This window comes from Oculina patagonica, chromosome 14 (assembly GCF_052425735.1).
Source record: "Oculina patagonica isolate OP01 chromosome 14, crgOcupat, whole genome shotgun sequence".
NCBI lineage: Eukaryota > Metazoa > Cnidaria > Anthozoa > Scleractinia > Oculinidae > Oculina > Oculina patagonica.
In genome coordinates this window covers 12,838,038-12,858,547 of record NC_135771.1, presented here as the reverse complement: position 1 = coordinate 12,858,547, position 20,510 = coordinate 12,838,038, and the positions used below count along the sequence as shown (strand labels likewise).

General features: G+C 38.8%; 1 protein-coding gene and 1 long non-coding RNA gene across 2 annotated transcripts in view; one reads left to right on the top strand and one right to left on the bottom strand.

The window, feature by feature from the left end:
• The window catches only part of LOC144637455 (phospholipid-transporting ATPase ABCA1-like), a 49,859-nt gene that overhangs the window by 2,785 nt on the left and 26,564 nt on the right, over positions 1–20,510 (bottom strand). Inside the window, exons 23-47 of the mRNA XM_078496511.1 lie at positions 20,046–20,368; positions 19,233–19,429; positions 17,836–18,093; positions 15,330–15,637; positions 14,700–14,742; positions 14,371–14,502; positions 13,656–13,819; positions 12,854–13,061; positions 11,688–11,931; positions 10,638–10,743; positions 9,950–10,061; positions 9,474–9,534; positions 8,717–8,894; positions 8,091–8,206; positions 7,208–7,355; positions 6,602–6,722; positions 6,119–6,248; positions 5,571–5,688; positions 5,086–5,154; positions 4,649–4,755; positions 3,332–3,473; positions 2,298–2,432; positions 1,822–1,925; positions 1,130–1,222; positions 357–462 (exon numbers count right to left, since the gene is read on the bottom strand). Of these exons, the coding sequence (XP_078352637.1) occupies positions 357–462; positions 1,130–1,222; positions 1,822–1,925; positions 2,298–2,432; positions 3,332–3,473; positions 4,649–4,755; positions 5,086–5,154; positions 5,571–5,688; positions 6,119–6,248; positions 6,602–6,722; positions 7,208–7,355; positions 8,091–8,206; positions 8,717–8,894; positions 9,474–9,534; positions 9,950–10,061; positions 10,638–10,743; positions 11,688–11,931; positions 12,854–13,061; positions 13,656–13,819; positions 14,371–14,502; positions 14,700–14,742; positions 15,330–15,637; positions 17,836–18,093; positions 19,233–19,429; positions 20,046–20,368 (3,723 nt within the window). The remainder of the gene's footprint in view (positions 1–356; positions 463–1,129; positions 1,223–1,821; positions 1,926–2,297; positions 2,433–3,331; positions 3,474–4,648; positions 4,756–5,085; positions 5,155–5,570; positions 5,689–6,118; positions 6,249–6,601; positions 6,723–7,207; positions 7,356–8,090; positions 8,207–8,716; positions 8,895–9,473; positions 9,535–9,949; positions 10,062–10,637; positions 10,744–11,687; positions 11,932–12,853; positions 13,062–13,655; positions 13,820–14,370; positions 14,503–14,699; positions 14,743–15,329; positions 15,638–17,835; positions 18,094–19,232; positions 19,430–20,045; positions 20,369–20,510) is intronic.
• On the top strand, positions 16,328–17,872 carry LOC144637493 (uncharacterized). Its single transcript, XR_013567731.1, has 3 exons — positions 16,328–16,448; positions 17,650–17,728; positions 17,763–17,872. It is a non-coding gene; the product is annotated as an uncharacterized LOC144637493 (long non-coding RNA).

Genomic DNA, 20,510 nt, shown 5'->3' with positions numbered 1-20,510 from the left:
TAGGTAGGTCGGAAGGCCAGTCGGTCAGTTGGCCATTAGGTCAGTTGGTTGGTTGGCTGGTTGATGGGTTTGCATGTAGGTAAATCGGTGGGTGAGTCGATCACTAGGTCGATGACTGGGTCAGTCAGTGGGTACGTCCGTCAGCCAGTTGGTTGGTGGTCAGTCGGCATGTAGTAGGTCAGTCGGTTGGTCAGTCAGTAGTTTGGAAGGTTGGTCGGTCAGTTGGTATAGGTTGAACGGCCAGAAGGTTGGAAGTTAGCAAGAGTAGGTTGGACAGTCACTGTCAGTTGGGATGTTTTTATGGGTAGTGTAACAATGCGAGTCAAAATACGTAACACAAGAGAAACGATAAATACCTTGAGAACAGCTGCAGGAAACAGGCTTTTAATAAACTCTGATACAGCTTCTAAATCAGGATTGTCTCCAGCAATACGTAGCGTCACAGTATACCCATCTCCAAACCTAGAAACACAGAAATGCAGGCGTTAAAAAATGACACTCGGTGGAGAGTCAAGACCTCCAAATTGAACGAAAATTAAACGCGAGAGCTCTACAACACTGAAATGCAAAACTGAGCAAGTTACAACTCGTACGAGATTTAGTGGGGCCTTCCTAAACAAGCAGCGTACGAAAAAGCAGTGTCACCAACATTTAGTGTTACTTGAAAAATTCAAAAGGGTATTGGTATTAATTGAAAATCCACTAATAGTGGCCTGGCCTTGCTTAAATGTACTGTACCTGTCGTAAAAATTGAAAGAAAGTGGTGTGGCTACGGACTGGTAGGAAAAAAAGTGGCCTAAAACTTGAAAAAGTCGGGGGGATAGTTTTATTTGGAAGAAAATTTCTTAAAACCATTGATCACGGTTTGTTCACATCATGAAGAAGGAATTTATGCCTTTCTTTTGTAGTTCAAAGGTTTTTTTGTTGATCAATGAGTGCACTCTCATAATTCTGGCATGGTTTACACAAAGACTTAGACGACTTCTCGTGGCACTGCCCCTTTAATAAGTGGGGCAACGATAGGAGAAGATTCTCTCATGATTATGAGGGGAAACTTGCGTGACGTTCACAATAATAAAGACGATTGCGTTACAGTGCGCTCCATTGATCACGTTTTAACCACACTTACTTGCTCTTAAGATGCTGTGGACTGCCGAGACATTTAAATTGTCCGTTGACCATGATGGCAACACGATTGCAGAGAGACTCGCACTCTTCCATGCTGAAACAAAATGGAGATGAAAAAAAAAACGATCAGTTATGTAACTGAAACGAACTACAGATTGATTACCCCTTACTCCAAGCAGAAGTGATGAAATATGTTAGGTAAGGTAATCTAAGGAAGACTGTTCTAGGGAAGACTGTTCTAAGGAAGGCTGTTCCTATTTTTGTAATAGTTAGTGCGCGCCAGTAGTGGAACATTGAGTTTGTCCTTAAAGTCCCTAAGGTTGTACGCGGTTTCACGTTTTTCACGTTATTCTCTTTACTGCGTCATGCTTAACAAGCAGGGATGTAAGGAGAATAAACGACGTGATTATTGTTTGCGTTCTTTGGACAAGACGCATCACACATAAAAAGCTTCTCTCCACGATGAATAAGCATCTTTCATTCACAGTCTTAATCTTAAATTTACTGAACCCGCGTTGCTTTTAGCGTAGTTGCTAAGCAACACGATGTTTCGTCGTGGCACCTTGCTGGCGTGTCAACTTTCGGAGGACACGAATGTGCTTACGCTATGATTTGACTGGATTATAACAATTCAAACGACACTTGTCTTCCTGACTGTACTGCATGCCGAAAGTCGTTTATTCGCAGGCTTACCTATGAGATGTTAAGATCACCGTGCGTCCTTCCTTTACAATACCAGTAATGATATTCCACAGGAAACGTCGAGCTTTTGGATCCATGCCAGTGGTAGGCTCGTCCTAAAATGGAGACAAGGTTATTAGACTAATAAAATTCCGTGATTCGACAATTAAAAACAAGTAGCGCAACATAACGTAACGCAAACTAACACACCGGTAACTCATGAAACGGATCAAAATGTTTCAGTTTATAGTTCCTTGAAAGAAATTAAGCTTTACCACCTATCTCGATGGCGAAGGAAGATTTCTAACGACTTGAAAAAATACTAGAAAAGTCCACTTTCTTCTAGTTCTCAGCGTCACTCGAGTAGCCGATGGGGTTTTGGCACAAGAATGGATTACTAAAACCCAGCTCCCGGCTCTTGATTGCCTCTTGATTTGATAGCTTGCCATGAACCACGGTACAGTAATTGTAATAAAAAAAAGACTTACCAAGAAAATGATAGGTGGATTGCCAACTAAGGCGATAGCTGTGGACAGTTTTCTCTTATTTCCTCCACTAAACCCTCCAGCACATTTGTTCGCGTACTCGGTCAGATTCATACGAGAAATGAGACTGTCCACAACCTGTAAACAAAGATTATTATAAGCTTCTCATTACTGAATCCTTACATTTCACTTAATGCGAGTTCGGAGAATTTGTTGGCACATCTAGATAATTAGTCTTCTTTGCAGCCGTTGCTAGGCTCGTCACGCAACGTTTCTCCCCACTAACACCTGGTGGGGGAGGGAGCGTTGCGTGGTGGGCCGAAACAACGGCTGCTAAGGAGACTACAAGATAATACGCTTAGCTGATGATTTTCTTTAGTCTCGTCACCTGTCTGTTTGACAATGTATTGATATTGTTAAGAGAAATAAAATGCTGATCAGTACAGTAAAAACCCGCAAGTAAGAACTTAACAATTAAGAACCTGAAATCAGACTCCATTTTTATAAGAATCTTTTTAGCCTAAAATATGAAAACAAATTCTCATTCTCTAAAATTGATTAAAAATGTTCACTTTTGGGAAAATAAGTTTGGACAAAGATTTACTGTTCATGCATACAATGTCATGTTCTGAATGATTAGTGCTTCATTTTTCCATAAACACTTGTGTGGTATGCAAATTTCATACAAATAATAGGCCGAAAATCACTAAAAGTTTCCTCAGAAAATAAGAACCTGTTAAGAATCTAAATAGCCTAAATTTGTGTTATCTACCATTTATTTAAGAACCTGTTTAGGCTTACCTGAAAAAAACTAGGTTCTTACTCGCGGGTTTTTACTGTATGTTGAAAAACCTCAAACAGATAAGTTTTTTAGTTCTTCCCATCGAAGGACTCCTTTGGTTTCGAAGTTGGCTACGAACTTGACTTTTGAATTTGAAACGATTTTTTCTTTCTTTTTCTCGGACTAAATCTCAGAGGGAGGATGCCACTTAGGTAAGCTTCGTTCCTGTCTAAGTCTAATTACAAACTTGTCAAACCTGTTTGATGTCTTTTTCAGGTACTCCCCTGAGCCGTGCGTACAGCTGAAGGTGTTCAGCGGCAGTTAGCAAGGCGTCAAGCCCGTCAAATTGAGGGCAGTATCCCATGGACTGATGGGCGTTGTGGATGTCAGTCAAAATACTGAAAAAGTGAACAAAAAAGTGGAAACAACTGATCATAATACAAATAAGTTGTGTATAATAACTAGAATTGCAAGGTTAAAAGGGTCAGAAAATTTAGTTGGAGAAAATAACGTTAATCAAACACTTGTCTAAGCAGAGGACGTTTCGCGCCAGACTGCCCTTTGACAGAGCAAATGAGAGGATTATGATTGCGCGCGTGTGTATACAATATTGGCCGTTCCGAGGTTGCGCAGGAAACTGGGGCGAGTTTCAAATTTCAAGTAATCGATAATCTGACACCACCACATGAAAGAACCCGGTGAGAGTGGTCATTTGACCAAGTTTGACGCTTTTAGGATGAACAGAGACGAAGTTATGGGCCTTGAAACATGGTTAAAAATCCATACAAACGTCTCTTATTTTGAGACAGCGTCCCCCAAAACCATATAAACTCTTAAATTTATTATGATTTTTGTGATACTCTTTAAAATGGGCAAACAAAGTGATTTTCATCTTAGTTTCTTTCAAATAATGGGTCTTTGGCAGGATTTTACAGCTGTCACAAAACGGATAAAAATTTTTAAGAGTTTATATGAGTTCAAATGACCAATCTCGTCATGATCTTTCATATGGTGGTGTCAGATTATCGATTACTAAAAATTTGAAACTCGCCCCAGTTTCCTGCGCAACCTCGGAACGGCCAATAGAACTGAGAAAACAACAACAAGAACAAGCTTTCACGCGACTTTTTACGCGCTTTCCGCTGGTAACACGTTTTGCGCCTTTCCGCCGACTACAACTTTTCGCGCCCTTTCCGCCGATTACACATTTTGTCGTATTTTCCCCAGTTACATATTTTGTCCACCCTTTCCACCAGTGCCACGTTTCCCGCCCTTTTGAACGCCCGTTTCGTGTTTTCCCGCGCATACAGGAGGAACAAGTTTTCCCGCCCTTTTAGCTTTCCACTGGTAATGTCTGATGTCTTCTTCTTAAGTTGCATGTTTTCCCGCGCTTACACCAGTGACAAGTTTCCCGCGCTTTTAACTTTCCATTGGTTATGTGTTTTCACCCTTTACACCGGTTGTATCTCTAAGTTTCATTTTGCAAATGTCAGCGATACTAAATATTCTTAAGGACCCAAAACAAAAATGGCTAGAAAAGGTCGTAAAACGGAGTTGAAAACTTTAAATTTACCTGTAACCATCCACAAAGCCTACCCCTGAAGACACCGAAATATCTCCTGTCAACATCTTGAATGTGGTTGTTTTTCCGGCTCCATTTACTCCCAACAGGCCAAAGCACTGAAACAGAAGCACGTGTGTTAACGAAACTTCAAAAACTCAAACATTTTTCGTCTTGGGTGGGTAGTATACAAGTCAATCCCCCCCCCTCTCCCCCTCCATTAAACATTTTGTCAGCCATCCCTATATCCTTTGCTCGCCATCTTGCCTAAGAACATAACGCAAAGGACAATGGTCTGGATTCGAGTCAACCTCGCTCCAAGGGTCTCTCCGTTCGAATCAATCTCGTTCCCAGGGTCTTTCGGTAAGGAGATTGACCAGCAAAGACCAAAAACCGAAAGTTAACCAAAGACCACAGAATAGTTAACAAATGAGAAATAGAAATCTTACCTCGCCTTTAGGAACTCCAATACAAAGACGATTCACCGCCACGTTTTGCCTGTTTCTTGATTTGTACACCTACGTAATAACGAAATGAGATTACATAGTATTCAGTCAGTGACACATGATTACCAGGACAAAACTAATAACAGAAATGATATGTGAAAACGCGTTAGAAAATACGCCAGTGTTGCGCAGAAGACAGTCATAAATAGCCAGCAAAAACAAATTGCTTAGAAAAAAGACCAGAGCTCAACCTGTTTCGACACTTTTCTTCCGAGTTGATGTTAAAAACAGTCACCTAATTCGCGTAGATTCGTTTAAGTTTTTATAGTCAACATAACACTTACGTCCAATCGAACGAAAGTATTGTTTAACAAGTACTTCATGTTTGACTGGGTGAATTCATTTTACTTCAAATTTGAGAGAATTCTGTGTGTTTTGGGGAAGTTTTATCTATGAGGACACTTTGTGATGCCTCCCATGCCTCCCACCTTGGTCAGATTGTTTAGTCGTAAGATGTCGTTTGTTCCTCCTCCTCTTTCAATGCGCTGTCGTTCTCTTTCGACATCTTCATCTTCCTTAATTGGTTTAAGTGAAACTTGCACTCGTCTAATAGAGAAAAAAGAAATAGAATAAGACATCATAGAAAACCATACAAAGTAATTACATAAATTAGTAAACAAAAGCCGGATTATTCATTAGAGCAGTTTTCACTCGAGTGTCGAAAGCATTTTGCTTTGCTTTGGTTTTGCATTACTACGCTTATAGTGATTGGCTCCCGCCACTTTCTCAACCAATCAGAAGTGAAACAAAAACCAATCGTGATTCGGTTATACACGATTTCCCGCGCTTCGCGCCTGCTACATGTAATTGCTTCGAGTTTTGATTGGTCCACTGGATTGTCTGTCTCCTTTGTGATTGGCCAGAGTGATTACTTTGGTTTTGGGTACACGATACTCAAAAGAAAACGGCTCTACGCTAGAATGATAAACAATAAAGTTCATTTTCGTAGTATTAACAAAATGACAAAAAAACCCACCTCTGTGGCAGGAAGAAGCGGTACTCGATCAAGACAGTGATGAAGAAGAACAGAAATCCTTGAACGATCAACATGAGGATGTTACGACCCGTGATGTCCCAACTGAATGGATCTCTCACCAAGTGTTGTCCTGACAAAAAACAGACAAACAAACACGCTCATAAATAAAATGAGTAGTACTTATTATTACTGAGGCGCGTACTTGAGCATGGATTGTCGGTTATAACTAATATCACCTTAAAAAAGACTTATAGAGGCGCATGTTTATTCGGGGATGCTTACTAGAAGGGGTTGGTAGGAAAACGGTCTGCATTCCAGACTAGTGGCCCATCAGGCCGGAGCTTGTCCCAGTTTCAGTAGCATGAAGCGACTAGGCGTATTTCTACTCCCAACTGAGTGGGATGCTTGTCCATCGGAGGGTTACCCCCCACCCTTGAATCAAATTATTACGGTTCTCGAGTTGAAAAAAAAATCAACACTCACCAAATCTCTCAAAGACGTCCATAAACTGATTCTTGGCAAGATCGATCAATCCTCGTCCCAGGCAGTAGTTTGGGAAAATCAGGAAAATTCGCTTCAGCATGTCGTTTACCGCAATAAGTTCCTGCAAAAAATGTCAAGGGTATAACTTTAATTTATCACCTCTACAAATTCAGTAAATTGGTTTATTTCTAACTCGCTGGAAAATTATCTCTTCACTAGAAAAATAAAACGATTATTACCATTTTTCGAAAGTAACAATGTGTTAAGCTTGGTACGCGGTAACAAACAAATGTCAATCACTAGCACAATGAACATTCAGAACACAATGCAAACACACGTGACCGGCACCAAGCGCGGGAAAACGCCCGCGACCAAGACGTGATTGTTTTGGCCTTCGCGTTTGATTGGTTGGGTACGTGGCACAAGTTTTTTTTTTTTTTTAATCACAGACTGAACGTAATGAAGCAAAACCAAATCACTTCCAAATGCCACAATCATTAAAAACTGTTTTATGTTGCGCAAAGTCAAAACCGAACTTTCACTGAAAACTTGTAATCACTTCCCTTACTCTCCGATCTAAAGGTCTAATGGTACCCAGTCTCCTACCTTATCGTCAGTGAAGAACTCCAAGATGAATGTAGCAAGTGTGGTGTTGATGCCGATAAATAAATTGACACATATCAGCACGATATAAGCTGTGCTCGACTCGCTAAATATGAACGATGCCCAGTACATAAGCGGAGTGATGGCCCATCTGTAAGGTAATAAAGCACAAAAAAATGAGTCAAATAATATCTTTTTAAGATTAAGTGTGTAGTCGAAACCCTAGTTTGTGACCATTTAAACAAGAGCTATTGAGCAGTACTTTCATGTTGTACTGTTTATAATGCTGCACAAGGTGGTTCAAACTTTTAAAACTGTGGATGAAACCCTAGTGTGTGACCATTCAATTTAAGGTTTTGACCAACACTTTCATGTAGTACTGTTTATTATACTGTGCAAGGTGGTATAAACTTTTAAGACTGTGAATAAAACCCTAGTTTGTGACCACTCAATTAAAACCTATTGACCAGTACTTTCATGTGGTACTGTTGAATGCTACACAAGGTGGTTGTTACTTTGAAGTCAGCCGATCAAACCCTAGTGTGTGGCCATTCAAATAAAAGCTTTTGAGTAGTACTTTCATATGGTACTGTTTATTATTCTGCACGAGGTGTTTCTAGCATTTAACGCTGCCGATGAAACCTTAGTGTGTGACCATTCAGATAAAAGCTGAAAAACAGTCCTTTTATGATGCACTGTTTAACATGCTGCAGAGGGTGGTTCAAACTTTTAAGTCTGGATAAAACCCTAGTGTGCGGCCATTCAAACGAAAGCTATTGAGCAGTACTTTCATGTGGTACTGTTTGTGACGATTTCCATGAAAGCTATTGAACAGTACGTTCATGTGCTACTGTTTACTATGCTGTACAAGATAATTCTAACTTACCCATACAGAATAAGGAGAAGGAATGTCGGTGGGAAGTTCATAGATGAAGTGTAAGCATCTTCACCAAACGCCAAGAAAATTATAAGACAACACATTGCTGGAATAATATAGTTGGCCTGTAGAGAAGAAAATGAAAAACTTCAGCAAACAATCCTCTAAGAGAGTGAACTTCAATTAAATGAGCTACGTCATGGGAGTTGAGTCATGGGAACTGTCCTGAAATAAGCGGAAAACAACTTAATTCATGAAAAACATTATCTTTGAACATGTTAAGGACGATATAAGCTTAATTTGTGGATAGAAATCAAACTTCGGCTTTAAATTTAGATTTTATGAAGACGCGTTGAAACAGCTTCCAAGCTTCAGCCCCAATTTTTCAAGTTGAAATTTATTTCCATCCGAGCCATCTGCAGCCAAAGACGCTTGTTAACATTTTCAGAGCTCTGATATATAGTTTTTTTTTTTTTTAAGAAAATGAACCACTAGTTTTAGGTTTCTTACGACATAAATAAAAATGTTGGCTTTCATATATCTGTCAAAATCCGCGACAAGCCTCTTAAGAACTCTCTTAAAGAAACGATGGAAAGAGGTCCGCAATTGGCAGTCATATCTCAGCCCGTACTCACCAAGTCCCAGACATACGTTGACAACCAGTAGACGTACGGGCGGACACCGCTGACCAGGTGTAGATGCTTGGCTTTGCAGTCTCGTTCATTGACCAAGTAAACGACAAAACTAGCTGGAACAAATGACAGAGCGAACACCACACAGATAGCTACCAGCACGTCTATAACACGGTTGAAACTGAAAAGCAAAAGCACACGGTAAGCATAATTGAATGCCATGTCATGTTTTGCATGCACCATAATCGCTTAGAGATTTCATTCCGAATTAATATGAAAATTTAATTTAATTTTTTTAATAAAATGTTAGTGAGGGATTCTGATCAGCTAGATTTTAAATTTTCCAACGTTAAAAATCTAGCCAATCAAATCACGTTTCCCCAGAGTCACCCTTTCGCTCGTGTAGGAGAAAAAAAAATAGCTAGCGAGAATGTAAGAGGTTCTAAAAATGTCGTCATAGGTTTGTAGTGGGAAGTCTCGAATTTAAAGGAACTTTTTTATGTTATCATTAAAAAGGAGAAAAATGAAGATTGAATATAAATTTTAATGTTAGAAAGTAAGTAACATATGGATGCCAAACTAGATTTCTATCAACCCTAAATGCTCTCTCTCGTTGTATATTTCGTGGTAGGGGTTAACATTTTTACTATTTCATTTCCCCCTTAACTCTAGTGCCATGACATTCAGATTCACCTATTATGCCCCCCTAAAGAAGAAGCTATCTTGTTGTGTTACGTAACTATTGAAAAATCTAACTTACAAAGTCTCGTCACTGAGCTGTTCTTTGGTATAGTTCATTGGATGGTTAAGCGTGGTGATGCCTGCAAAAATAACAAAAACGAATCATATTAGCATTAAATTTAGCTCAAAGGTTTCAACTTAACAATAATAATGACAGCGCATTATCGTAGTCACTAGGAATGTTGATCGTGACATTTTGAGGACTTTATCAGGTGATGAGGTCGACTGGTCACGCATTACCATAAGCTACTTCTTCCGGGCTGCATTTGTTTAAGTTCGCTGTTCGAAATCCGTCTAAATCTTCACCAGTTTAACCATCTTCGTTTCCTATTGGCCCATTACTATCTGTTTGGTGTTTTTCTTCCTTAGTTCACTATTATGTTAAGATTTCCTTTAATTTAAAGCTTGTTTTTAACATCGCCAAATCGACAAGATATGTTACCCGTGACACAAAAAATAACGCTAAGATTCACAACCAAATCGTCAATGACTTACCAAACTGGGATGCATTTAATCCTTTTTCAGCGGCCTTGCTTCTGAGGATCACATTGTTCAGTATGTTTAAGAAAGTTGGAGCAGAGTGATAGCCTTTGGTGTTGTACCAGGCCTGAAATAAAAAAAAATACAGTGATATAAGCTCATGGAACACTATCAACAAACGCTACATCAAGCCATTCTCCCTAATGCGTCCCTGGCTGTCATTTCTCGAATACCAGTATTCTACGTAATCAAATCATTAGTTTGTGGGGAGGACCGTTGCGTGACAATCGCTTGGAGACTAACAACTTCTTGATTTTTCGCAAAAAATAGATGACGCTGCGACTGTTCTTTTATTAAACGAAGATGAACGGCAATCGTAAATCTGAGAAAGACGTTAATTAGTCGAGTTCTCCCAACAGGAGTCAAACCTATAACCTTCCACACTTATACCCCGGACTTTTACCACTGACTGATCAAAACCGTTCACACATTTTTACCGAGCGAAATAAATCCAAATCCGTCAGGTTACATATGTTTCCAAGCTAGGCTAATCTGTTTCAACCTAAACATAACAATTTACTGGACTTCCTTTGAGTGGATTTAAATTACTTTTTTGTCATTGTGTTGTCTTCAGATTGAAGCAGATTAATGTAGGCTGGAAACATATTCAACCTGAAAACCATGAAGCATCATAGGTCTATACCTTTGCATTGTGTTCCTTGATAAGTCCCATGATGGGCGTTACATTTCTTTGAGTGAATGATCTTGGCAGATTCTTGAAGTTGTCACCAAAGGTTACACCTCCATACCTAGAACGTAACACAGAGGCAAATTTACGTCTTTTTAAATAGACATGACGAAGTAATTTACATGAAGCAATCACTGTGACAGTTGCAACATCGTAAGCAGTTTTTTAATTCGTTTGTTTCTGTATCAGTTGCAGAAAAACGGGAGAAACCTGAAGTGACCCAAAAAGACGGTCAAAGTTGCGGGGAGGGGGAGAGGTGGATGAAAGGGACCTCCTTCTTCTCCCCCCTTGCACCACTCCTCTTTGATTACGCTTGTTTGTGAGTTGTGTACTCTTTGGTAGGTGATTGACAGTTTGCCATAATGGATTGGCCAAAGGCTTTAAAAACATCTTGTTTATCCTTATGGGCCAGGTAGTTCAAAGGATAATTAAACTAAACCTGGATTAGCGTTAAGTTTGATTTTTCATTTTTAGCGAGGTTTTCTGTTTATGTTTTCTTTGTTATTTATTTACTCTGAGAGTACTATGGACTGCGTGATGCAGTTAAATATGTGTGTTCATTGACATAGTATGATTGCGCGATGCAGTCGTTGTGTCACCCACAAATGGCCACTGCTCACCATTAGAGTTCTCAGTAGCTCAGCGGTTAGAGCGTCCGACTAGTGTACGGAAGGTCGTGGGTTCAAGTCCCATCTGTGAACTCAGAATTTTTTCTGAGTTCATTCTCTTCACACATCATTCCATTATTATATATTTTCTTTCCTCCAGTTTTTACGTCGACTTATCTCAAATTCCACAAACCACTAGCAATTTTAACACTTTTACACAAGAGAAATTGTATAGGTCAACTAATAATCCTGGGTTGGTATTAATAACCCTAATAACCCAGCCCTGGTCTCGCAAAGTGTGGAGAGTTTGCAAACACAACATATGAACAATATCCGGCAGGCCTTAGAATGTCAATATTGACATGTTCTTCTAAACTAAACACCACAAATGACCTACCTCTTTCTGATAAACTGTCCATACGTCTTGAGCAGATAGTCGGTCAAATTGCGCCCACTCAAGTTCTGTAGTTTGTCGCCCGTGAACGATTGCCACTGCGAGGGCCTGGGGCGACCTGCGTCCGCGGGACACACAGCGGTTCCAGTTGATTGACAGTCGCATTGCACGGTACTGACGGGTTCTTTAGGAGCTTTGGTGAACTTAATTGATTTATTTTTGCAGGAATTTTCCAAACAATGTGTTCCTATAATGTCAGAATGAAATACGGATAATATTTAACAGACATGCAAAAAGGCTTATTTACATCGCTAGTTGTAATGTAGACTGAATTCGGCACACGATCTGATTGCCTAAAAACCGTATTTTATCAAATCGTTTCTAAGTTTCTCTCGTGTTCTACAATTCCTGTTAGTAGTACAATACATAGCTTTGCCTGCTTCTTTGTTAATAAAGATATAAATGGTTAACGATGTTCTTCAACGTTGCGGCTCCTTCAAATAGACACCCGGATAGGCAGGTAAATTTTATTTATACATGGTGTCAAATAGGCCATTTCCGAGTAACCCTTTGCCTCTGTTTCAAAACGAGTCTACGTGCGAAACATTTCAGATGAACATGAGTTTCACCTACATCCATTGACACAATATGAATGCGCCATGCAGTCGTTGTCTCACCCACAAATGACCACCAATAGAGTTCTCAGTAGCTCAGCGGTTAGAGTGTCCGACTTAAGTCCCATCTGTGAACTCAGAATTTTTTCTGAGTTCTTCTTTCCACACGTCATTCCACAAGGTCAATTTTCATGCAAATCAAGCTTATTTTCATTTGAATAGTTTCGCACGTAGACTCGTTTTGAAACAGAGGCAAAGGGTAACTCGGAAATGACCTATTCATACATGTAATACATACTCTTCCATCAAGGCGTGTTTTTAAACAACAAACCCGGTATTCGTATGGTAAAAGGAAATCTATCCTAACTTCATGAATTTCCAATTCTTGGAAGCAAAATTGGTTTCAGAGAGTTAAAGAAATCGAGGTTAATTGTGCAGTGTTTGACTGAGCTAGCAAATCCAAGGGAAACAACTTTTGGTTCGAGTTGTCGAAAGGAACGAGAAATTGAGGGTTCCAAAAATCGAGAAACAATTATAAGTAGTTGATTTGCTTACCGACTCCAGGGTACTGTACTAACGAGTCCGTCATATCTTGAGTCATCACAGATCGCCGAACACCATCATCAGCAAAAGGAACATAATGTTCATGAGGGTCAACATCAAGGAACATGTTCGTGTTGAGTTCAAGAGCTGGCATTTCACTGAATGGTCTGATCTGTGACACGATCATGGCCAGACACACGAAGATAGCAGGTAACAGAATCTGTGAAGTAAAACAGAGGCACAGCCATGGGACTTTAAACCTTGAATTTTAGTTTTCAAATACAAAGACTTTTAAGGTTCGTGTGAACTCGGTATAACGGTCTTTACAATTTGTTAGGTGGGCAACAAGGTTTCTTCTACACACTATGTCATGGTTGCCACAGACATCAGTTTTTAAAATTCCCTAACGTTTTCTTGACTTTTCCCTGATAAAACTCAAACAGTTTCCCTGACCAAAAAATGCAAAATGTCACATATAGTTGCAGCCTCCAGCCTCCATTTCCAAAAGGAAACAGATCACGTTGACCTGAAACATTTCTTCCAAACTTCAATGTAATTACATTTAGCGGTGATATAATTTCAAGTTTCTCTGACTTTTCTTTAAAATGTCAAATTTTTCCTAACTCGTAATAAAATTCTCTGCCCTTGAAGAATTTTATTTTTCCCTGAACTGTGGCAACCCTGCAACTTAATCGCATCTGCTTGAAACGATCCCTAAGAGCTGTCGCAGTTTAGTTTGTAAACAAGTCACCCAAATATCTAGAGTGGCAACACTTAATCATTCATTAACTAAAAATCGCTAATAATTATTAACCTGTGAGAGGAAAGCCTTCCTGTTTCGTCTGAGATGATGGAATCGTTTGACAAGCAGTGCCCAGAACTGGCCCTTTAGAAGCCTGATGCCTCCCAGTTTACTGTCGTTATCATATCCTCCATCTGTGCTTTCAAATACTGCTGACACATCTGCCAATTCTTCATCTACAAGAAATGAAAACATGTTTTGCTTATCAATTAAGCGACCTTGCTCTAAAATAATTCATACCAGCTTTACAAGAAGTTCAAGAAATGTTGCCATCAACGACATTCAAAACGAACTCCTTATCATTAACTTTGAATATTCCAGTGATGATTAAAAAGTTCTTGTGAATAAAGTGCTACTCTCAAATTCGAAAGAAAATAAAGTTTATGTTATGTTATGTTGCGTTCTTGTGTGGTAGACAAATAGCATTCAGTGTGTGAGAATAAACAGTTTTTTACGGCAAAAAAGTGAAAGAGTTTTAAACATCTCAATAAAATTAAGCCATTCAAGTCAACTCATGATCAGTACAATTTTGTGACGCAAAAAAAAAACAGTCAATGGCAAAAATAAAGCTAACTCGTCCCAGGTTTTCCCTTATGAGAAAAACTGTAAGACGCAGGGGATGATGGGAAGTAGTCCGACCATCCCTCGCACCCTACATTTTTCTCATGAGAGACGACTGGGTACTAGTTTGTAAATGAAGTGTGAATGTGGTCCACTTATGTCTTACCGTCGTTGGTTTCTTGACTAGTGTCTGCTAGTAGCTGATCTCTGTCAGTAAAGCTGTCGCTTATTCTTGAACTGCGACTCAATTGGGTGCGGAAACTGGGTCGGCGTTTCGGCATCTCGGCAGCAAGCATGTCTGGTGATATTATGGAAAAAAAACGCGTCAAAAAAAAGAAAGGAAAGGAATGCGGTCAAAAAAACACAAAAATAAAACTGATGAGATACATGTAACGAGTAAAAAGTATTTCCAGAAAAAATTTTATTAACATGACAAATAGGCTACAAACTCTTTCAAACTTGAAGAGTAAACAAAAGCTTATTTTGTAATTATACCTTCCTCTTCCGCGCCCGCCTCTTCAGCAACTTTTAAGAAAACCTGCAAATAAAAAAACATCAAGCCAACAGAAGTGAGATGCTGGTGAATCTCGGACTTGTGAAGCAAAAAAACCACATACAGTCCTCTCTCTTAACGGACACCTCTATAAGACGGACATCTGGTGTTGGTCCCATCCTTGCCGTTTTTCAGTTATCTTACTGTAACTAAACCCCCTACAAGACGGACACCTCCCTAAGACGGCCACTTGGATCGGGTCCCGACGGTGTCCGTTTTAGCTTGTTGACAAGTTAATATTATGTATCCAAATGGCAACTTTTGTGTTCTTTGTCTTTTGTAGTTTTTTGATAACGTTAAAATACAATTACAGCGTGTTTTGGTATTGTGGGTAATAATCGCATTACCTTACGATACTTTAAAAAACCTCAAAAAACTACACTCAAAGTTTCAAGTTTGTCATTCGTAATTTTCTTTAATCTTTCTCAATTTTAACAATCTTTGTTCCTTTTTGGTTTATTATTCCCTCTTTGGTGTTTTTTTTTTTTCATCTTCTTTAACTATTATTTTTTAGTTTCCTTCTAAATAAAGACAATATTTTAACATCATAAAGATGACTTGATAAATCGTACCTCTTCAAGAGTTGTGTCCGACACTCCATAACTACCAATATGCAGTTTATCCAGGCTTTTATCCAACTCCTCGAACATATCCTGAAAGCGTCCCTCTCGGGCCATCTCAGCAGGCAGCACATACGTTAACTCCGACCCAACATTCTCGACCAACTGTGCGCTTCGGATGTAAGACTTAATGAACGAAGTGACCGCGGGCTCACTGCAATATACTTCGGTGTCCTGCAGAGTGGGGTCTGAGGACGAGGTGCCTGGCATGGAGTTGAGGCTCTCTTGTTCTGAGGCATCAAGTGAGTCCATACCTACACCTGAAAAGAAAACACATACACTAGTCAAAGTGCGTTGAAATTTTTTAAACGCGTTTAATACAGATTTAAGTTACTGTTGGCCCTTTCATCCCTCGGCTAAACGTATACAGCTTATTCGAGAAAGATTGTTGGGAAAAAAAAAAGCACCAAAGTGCACGCAACAAGACTGAAAGGTAGAATAGATAGAAGTGGAGAGCCACTGCACGTGCTGAATACTAATAAGATGGCAAACGCGAATTTGCACGTTTTATTTCTCTTAAATAGACATATGGGAACAAGGTACTTTTAGCCCCCTGAATTTTAGAAGAATTTAAAACACAAAGACATGCGACAGTAAAAGTAAAGCTACAGAAAAAGGCCTCCTTAGAGGAAAAACAAAATCGTCACGTGCAAAAATTCAAAATTGTACATTTCCTCTAGGCCAATATGCAAAATTCAAGTGAATACCCAGACCATCTTTCGGTCTTGTCGCGTGCACTTTTGTGCTTTTTTCCGACAACCTTTCTCGAATTAGCTGTATATTTCTTTGTCACAACAGGCAATGTATATGAAGAACAGAAAACGTCAGCGCTTTCAGGTACAAATATTCTGTTTGCTACGCTATAATGCTTTAATTCGTCCTCGTTCCCGATATATTGGGTCACTTTTGAGCCAAACTGAACATTTTAATTTTATTTTTTATTACCAAGTTTTTGAAAGGCCCCTTTCCGCTTTTGAAATTCAGTAAAGATCAATGTTCCAATGAGGAAGAAAACGACTTTATTTAGACGACCTTTCATTTACTATGTACAACTTAAACCAAAATGAAGAGGTTACCAACTTTGAGGTTACCAAATCAAGCAGGAGGGGAAATTCGCTTAGAATGAGACAAATGAACACTGAATTTGGCAAACAATCTTTAATTTTTAGAGGGCCAGTAGTCTGGAACAGTCTAAATGAAAATATCAGAAAATCTGTAAATATAAATCAATTTAAAGCTGCCATAAAGAAATGTAAAGCGATAGACAATGTAAGTTTTATTAAAGGAACATGTACTAATAATAATAAAAACTTAGAAGATTTTGTGTATTTTTAAACTCTATATTATATTTTTAATTTTATTATGCATGTGTATTTGTATTCTAGGTAATTTTAAATAATCATGTTATGTATATTTTTAGTAATGTCATGAAATTTTAAAAGAATATAAAGAATCTGTATAAGTTATTTTCTATTTTTTATCTGTAATTAAGTTTTAAAGGTCCACATCAGCCCTAGGCTGCCATCTTTATAGACCTTTGTTTTCAAATAAAGTATGTATGTATGTATGTATGTATGTATGTATGTATGTATGTATGTATGTATGTATGTATGTATGTATGTATGTATGTATGTATGTATGTATGTATGTATGTATGTATGTATGTATGTATGTATGTATGTATGTATGTATGTATGTATGTATGTATGTATGTATGTATGTATGTATGTATGTATGTATGTATGTATGTATGTATGTATGTATGTATGTATGTATGTATGTATGTATGTATGTATGTATGTATGTATGTATGTATGTATGTATGTATGTATGTATGTATGTATGTATGTATGTATGTATGTATGTATGTATGTATGTATGTATGTATGTATGTATGTATGTATGTATGTATGTATGTATGTATGTATGTATGTATGTATGTATGTATGTATGTATGTATGTATGTATGTATGTATGTATGTATGTATGTATGTATGTATGTATGTATGTATGTATGTATGTATGTATGTATGTATGTATGTATGTATGTATGTATGTATGTATGTATGTATGTATGTATGTATGTATGTATGTATGTATGTATGTATGTATGTATGTATGTATGTATGTATGTATGTATGCATGTATGTATGTATGTATGTATGTATGTATGTATGTATGTATGTATGTATGTATGTATGTATGTATGTATGTATGTATGTATGTATGTATGTATGTATGTATGTATGTATGTATGTATGTATGTATGTAGGTGTGCAAAGCGTAGTCATGAAATTAAAAAGTTTCACAATCAACACAATTTGTAAGGAGTTAACTCGAGTAATTGGTGAGTGAGGTGGTGGTGGGGGGGGGGGGGGGGTGAAGGTTCACTCGTTTTCTGTCGTATCCGAGGAGTGAATTCAATTATTGCACTTTTTTCTTTTTTTCATTATGTTACCTTCGTCGAGGGAGCTTCCCATTGAAGCCGCCGAAGCAATCTGGGGTCCAAAATTAACATCTTTTAAGGTACGAGCTGTACTGGGCCTCTCTTCGGGCGCCTTTTTAGTGAGTGTCACGTAATACCCATTGCCATAATGTCCCTTGAGGAACAAAGACGAGCCACAGCACTGAAGCTTTCCTTGTGAGATAATGGCGATTCTGTCTCCCAGGATATCAGCTTCATCCATGTGATGAGTGGATAATAACACTGTGCGGCCTGCAGTAAAGTAACAACAACTATGTCACGGGGATTTCTGGTATAAACTGTTCTGAAATTATTGGCAGGAGTCAACTTAACCCATGAAATTCATTGTCGTTGAACAAGATGTAACCTGCATTTGGGGATAGAAATCAAACTTCGGCTATAAATATCGTTTTTTTTAATGCGCGCGGAAACAACTTGAACACTTTGGCTGACGTTTTCAAATTGCAATCCATTTCCATCCTAGCCATCCGCAGCCAAAGACGCTCGTTAACAGTTTCAGGGCACTAATAAAGCAATTTTTAATAAAAATGGACCATTATTTTTAGGTTTCCTGCGAGACAAATATAAAATTTAACAGTTCAAAAATCTGTTAAAAACCGTGACATAGTCCCATCAAATGAAGTAGGGATACGAAATCAAATGTTAAAGAAATTGAAAGGGGGAGACGATTTTGAGAAGCGTGACGCAACGCCACGATGTCGCTCAACGCTCGACGTCGCGTGACAGAGAGAGGGCCAAAACTGGACTTGAAGAGTCGAACCCATGACCTTCTGCACACTGGTTAGAAGCTGTACCACTGTGAGACAGAATCATGGGAGCCACGCCGTATGATTAGGTGCAAATGTGAAAAATTTTGTCTAGAACCGCTAGGAGACGTTTATTGATGGGTGAGATACAGTGTATAGAAAGAAAGGATACTCTAGATAATATTTACTTTGTGAAACTGTCAAATGAATATAATTTCTCCCAACCATCATTCCCGTTTTTTACACGAACAATTCATTAAAAAAACTCATTAGTAATTTATAAAGAAAATACAAAAGAAATTAATGTTTAATGAGTGTCTTTATATCTGATAAAGACACGGCTAAACTTTACGTCCAATTTGCTAGGCCACCAGAACCCCAAATCTAAATATTAGTGCAAGAATGAGTTGATCTACATCAGAAGATTTTTAAGCCGTTCAATAAATTCGCAGTTCGTGTTTTATCAAGTCTAAAACACTCGGCTGCGCCTCGTGTTTTAAACTTGATAAAACACTGCTGCTCATTTATTAAACATTACATAACTTAAAAAGAAATTATCACAAATGCCTCAGCGATCGTCAAATGCAAATAACACACAAACATGCACTGCAAGAAAGTTCGTACCAGACTTGTAGTAGAGAAGCAGGTCCCAGATTCCTCTCCGTGCAAATGGGTCCACGCCAGCTGTGGGCTCGTCAAGGATGACAACTTTGGAGCCTGCTACAAATGCCAAGGCTACAGAGAGCTTTCGCTTCATGCCTCCAGAGAGACAGGAAGCTAATTCATCACGCTTGTTCTCAAGGCCAACATCCTTCAAGAATCTAAGTGAACAGGAAATAGTCTAGATTTAACTACACCGATATGAAATGCGGGAGTATTTGCGTGTATACATCGCAGCCGAAAGGCTTTTTAGAAAAATTACATTAGGCCATTTTCAAGTTACCTCGTGCCTCTTTGTCAAAACGCGTCATTGTGTCAGGGTGAAACCATATATATAGAAACGTGTTCCACCTGCATGTCCTACCAATGCAAGTCAAAGGCATTTTTATTTGAATGGTCTCGCACGAGGAATCGATTTGAAACTAAGGCAAAAGGCAACTTGGAAACAGCCTTTTTTCTTCAGTGTAGTTAATCAGTTCTGTTGTTGTTGTTGCCCGTTCGGGTTGTTATTGCTGTTTGTACTGTTGTTGCTGAAGCTATTTTTGTTGTTATTATTATTGTTGTTGTCGTTGATACAGTTGTTGTTTTTGCTGCTGTTGCTGTCGTTGCCGCTACTGTTGTTGTTATTATTGCTACCGCTTTTGCGGTTGTTGCTAGTGATGACACTGCTTAGCTGTTGTTTGTGTTGTTATAAATGTTGTTTTATTGCCAGTCTACCAAGACAGCCTGCGAGTACTGAACAAAGGAAACATCAACAACAACAATAGCTACAGTTACCTCTCAATTTCATCCGGGATATCAGACTTGGCCATTCCCTTCAGAGAGGCATAGAACCACAAATGCTCGCTCACAGTCAGATTACCAAACAGCACATTGTACTGCGGGCAGATTCCGAGGCTTTTTCGGACCAAATCGATATCCTTTCGGATATCATGTCCGTTAATGATGGCGGTACCAGATGTTGGAGGAAACAGGCCAGTTAATACAGACATTGTGGTGGTTTTACCAGCACCATTGTGACCAAGAAACGACGTGATTTGGCCTTGATACAGATTGAGATTCAACCCATCAACAGCAAGTTTGTTACCGTCTTTGTAAATCTGAGAGATGGAACAAACCAAAGAGTTCAGCGATAAAAGTGGAACATGAGTCAATGTATCCTGTAGTAGCCATTCATCACACAGAGGCCAAACGAAAAAAAAAACAACTTGATGAAACACTACTTTTGGTTTTCAAAGCCTT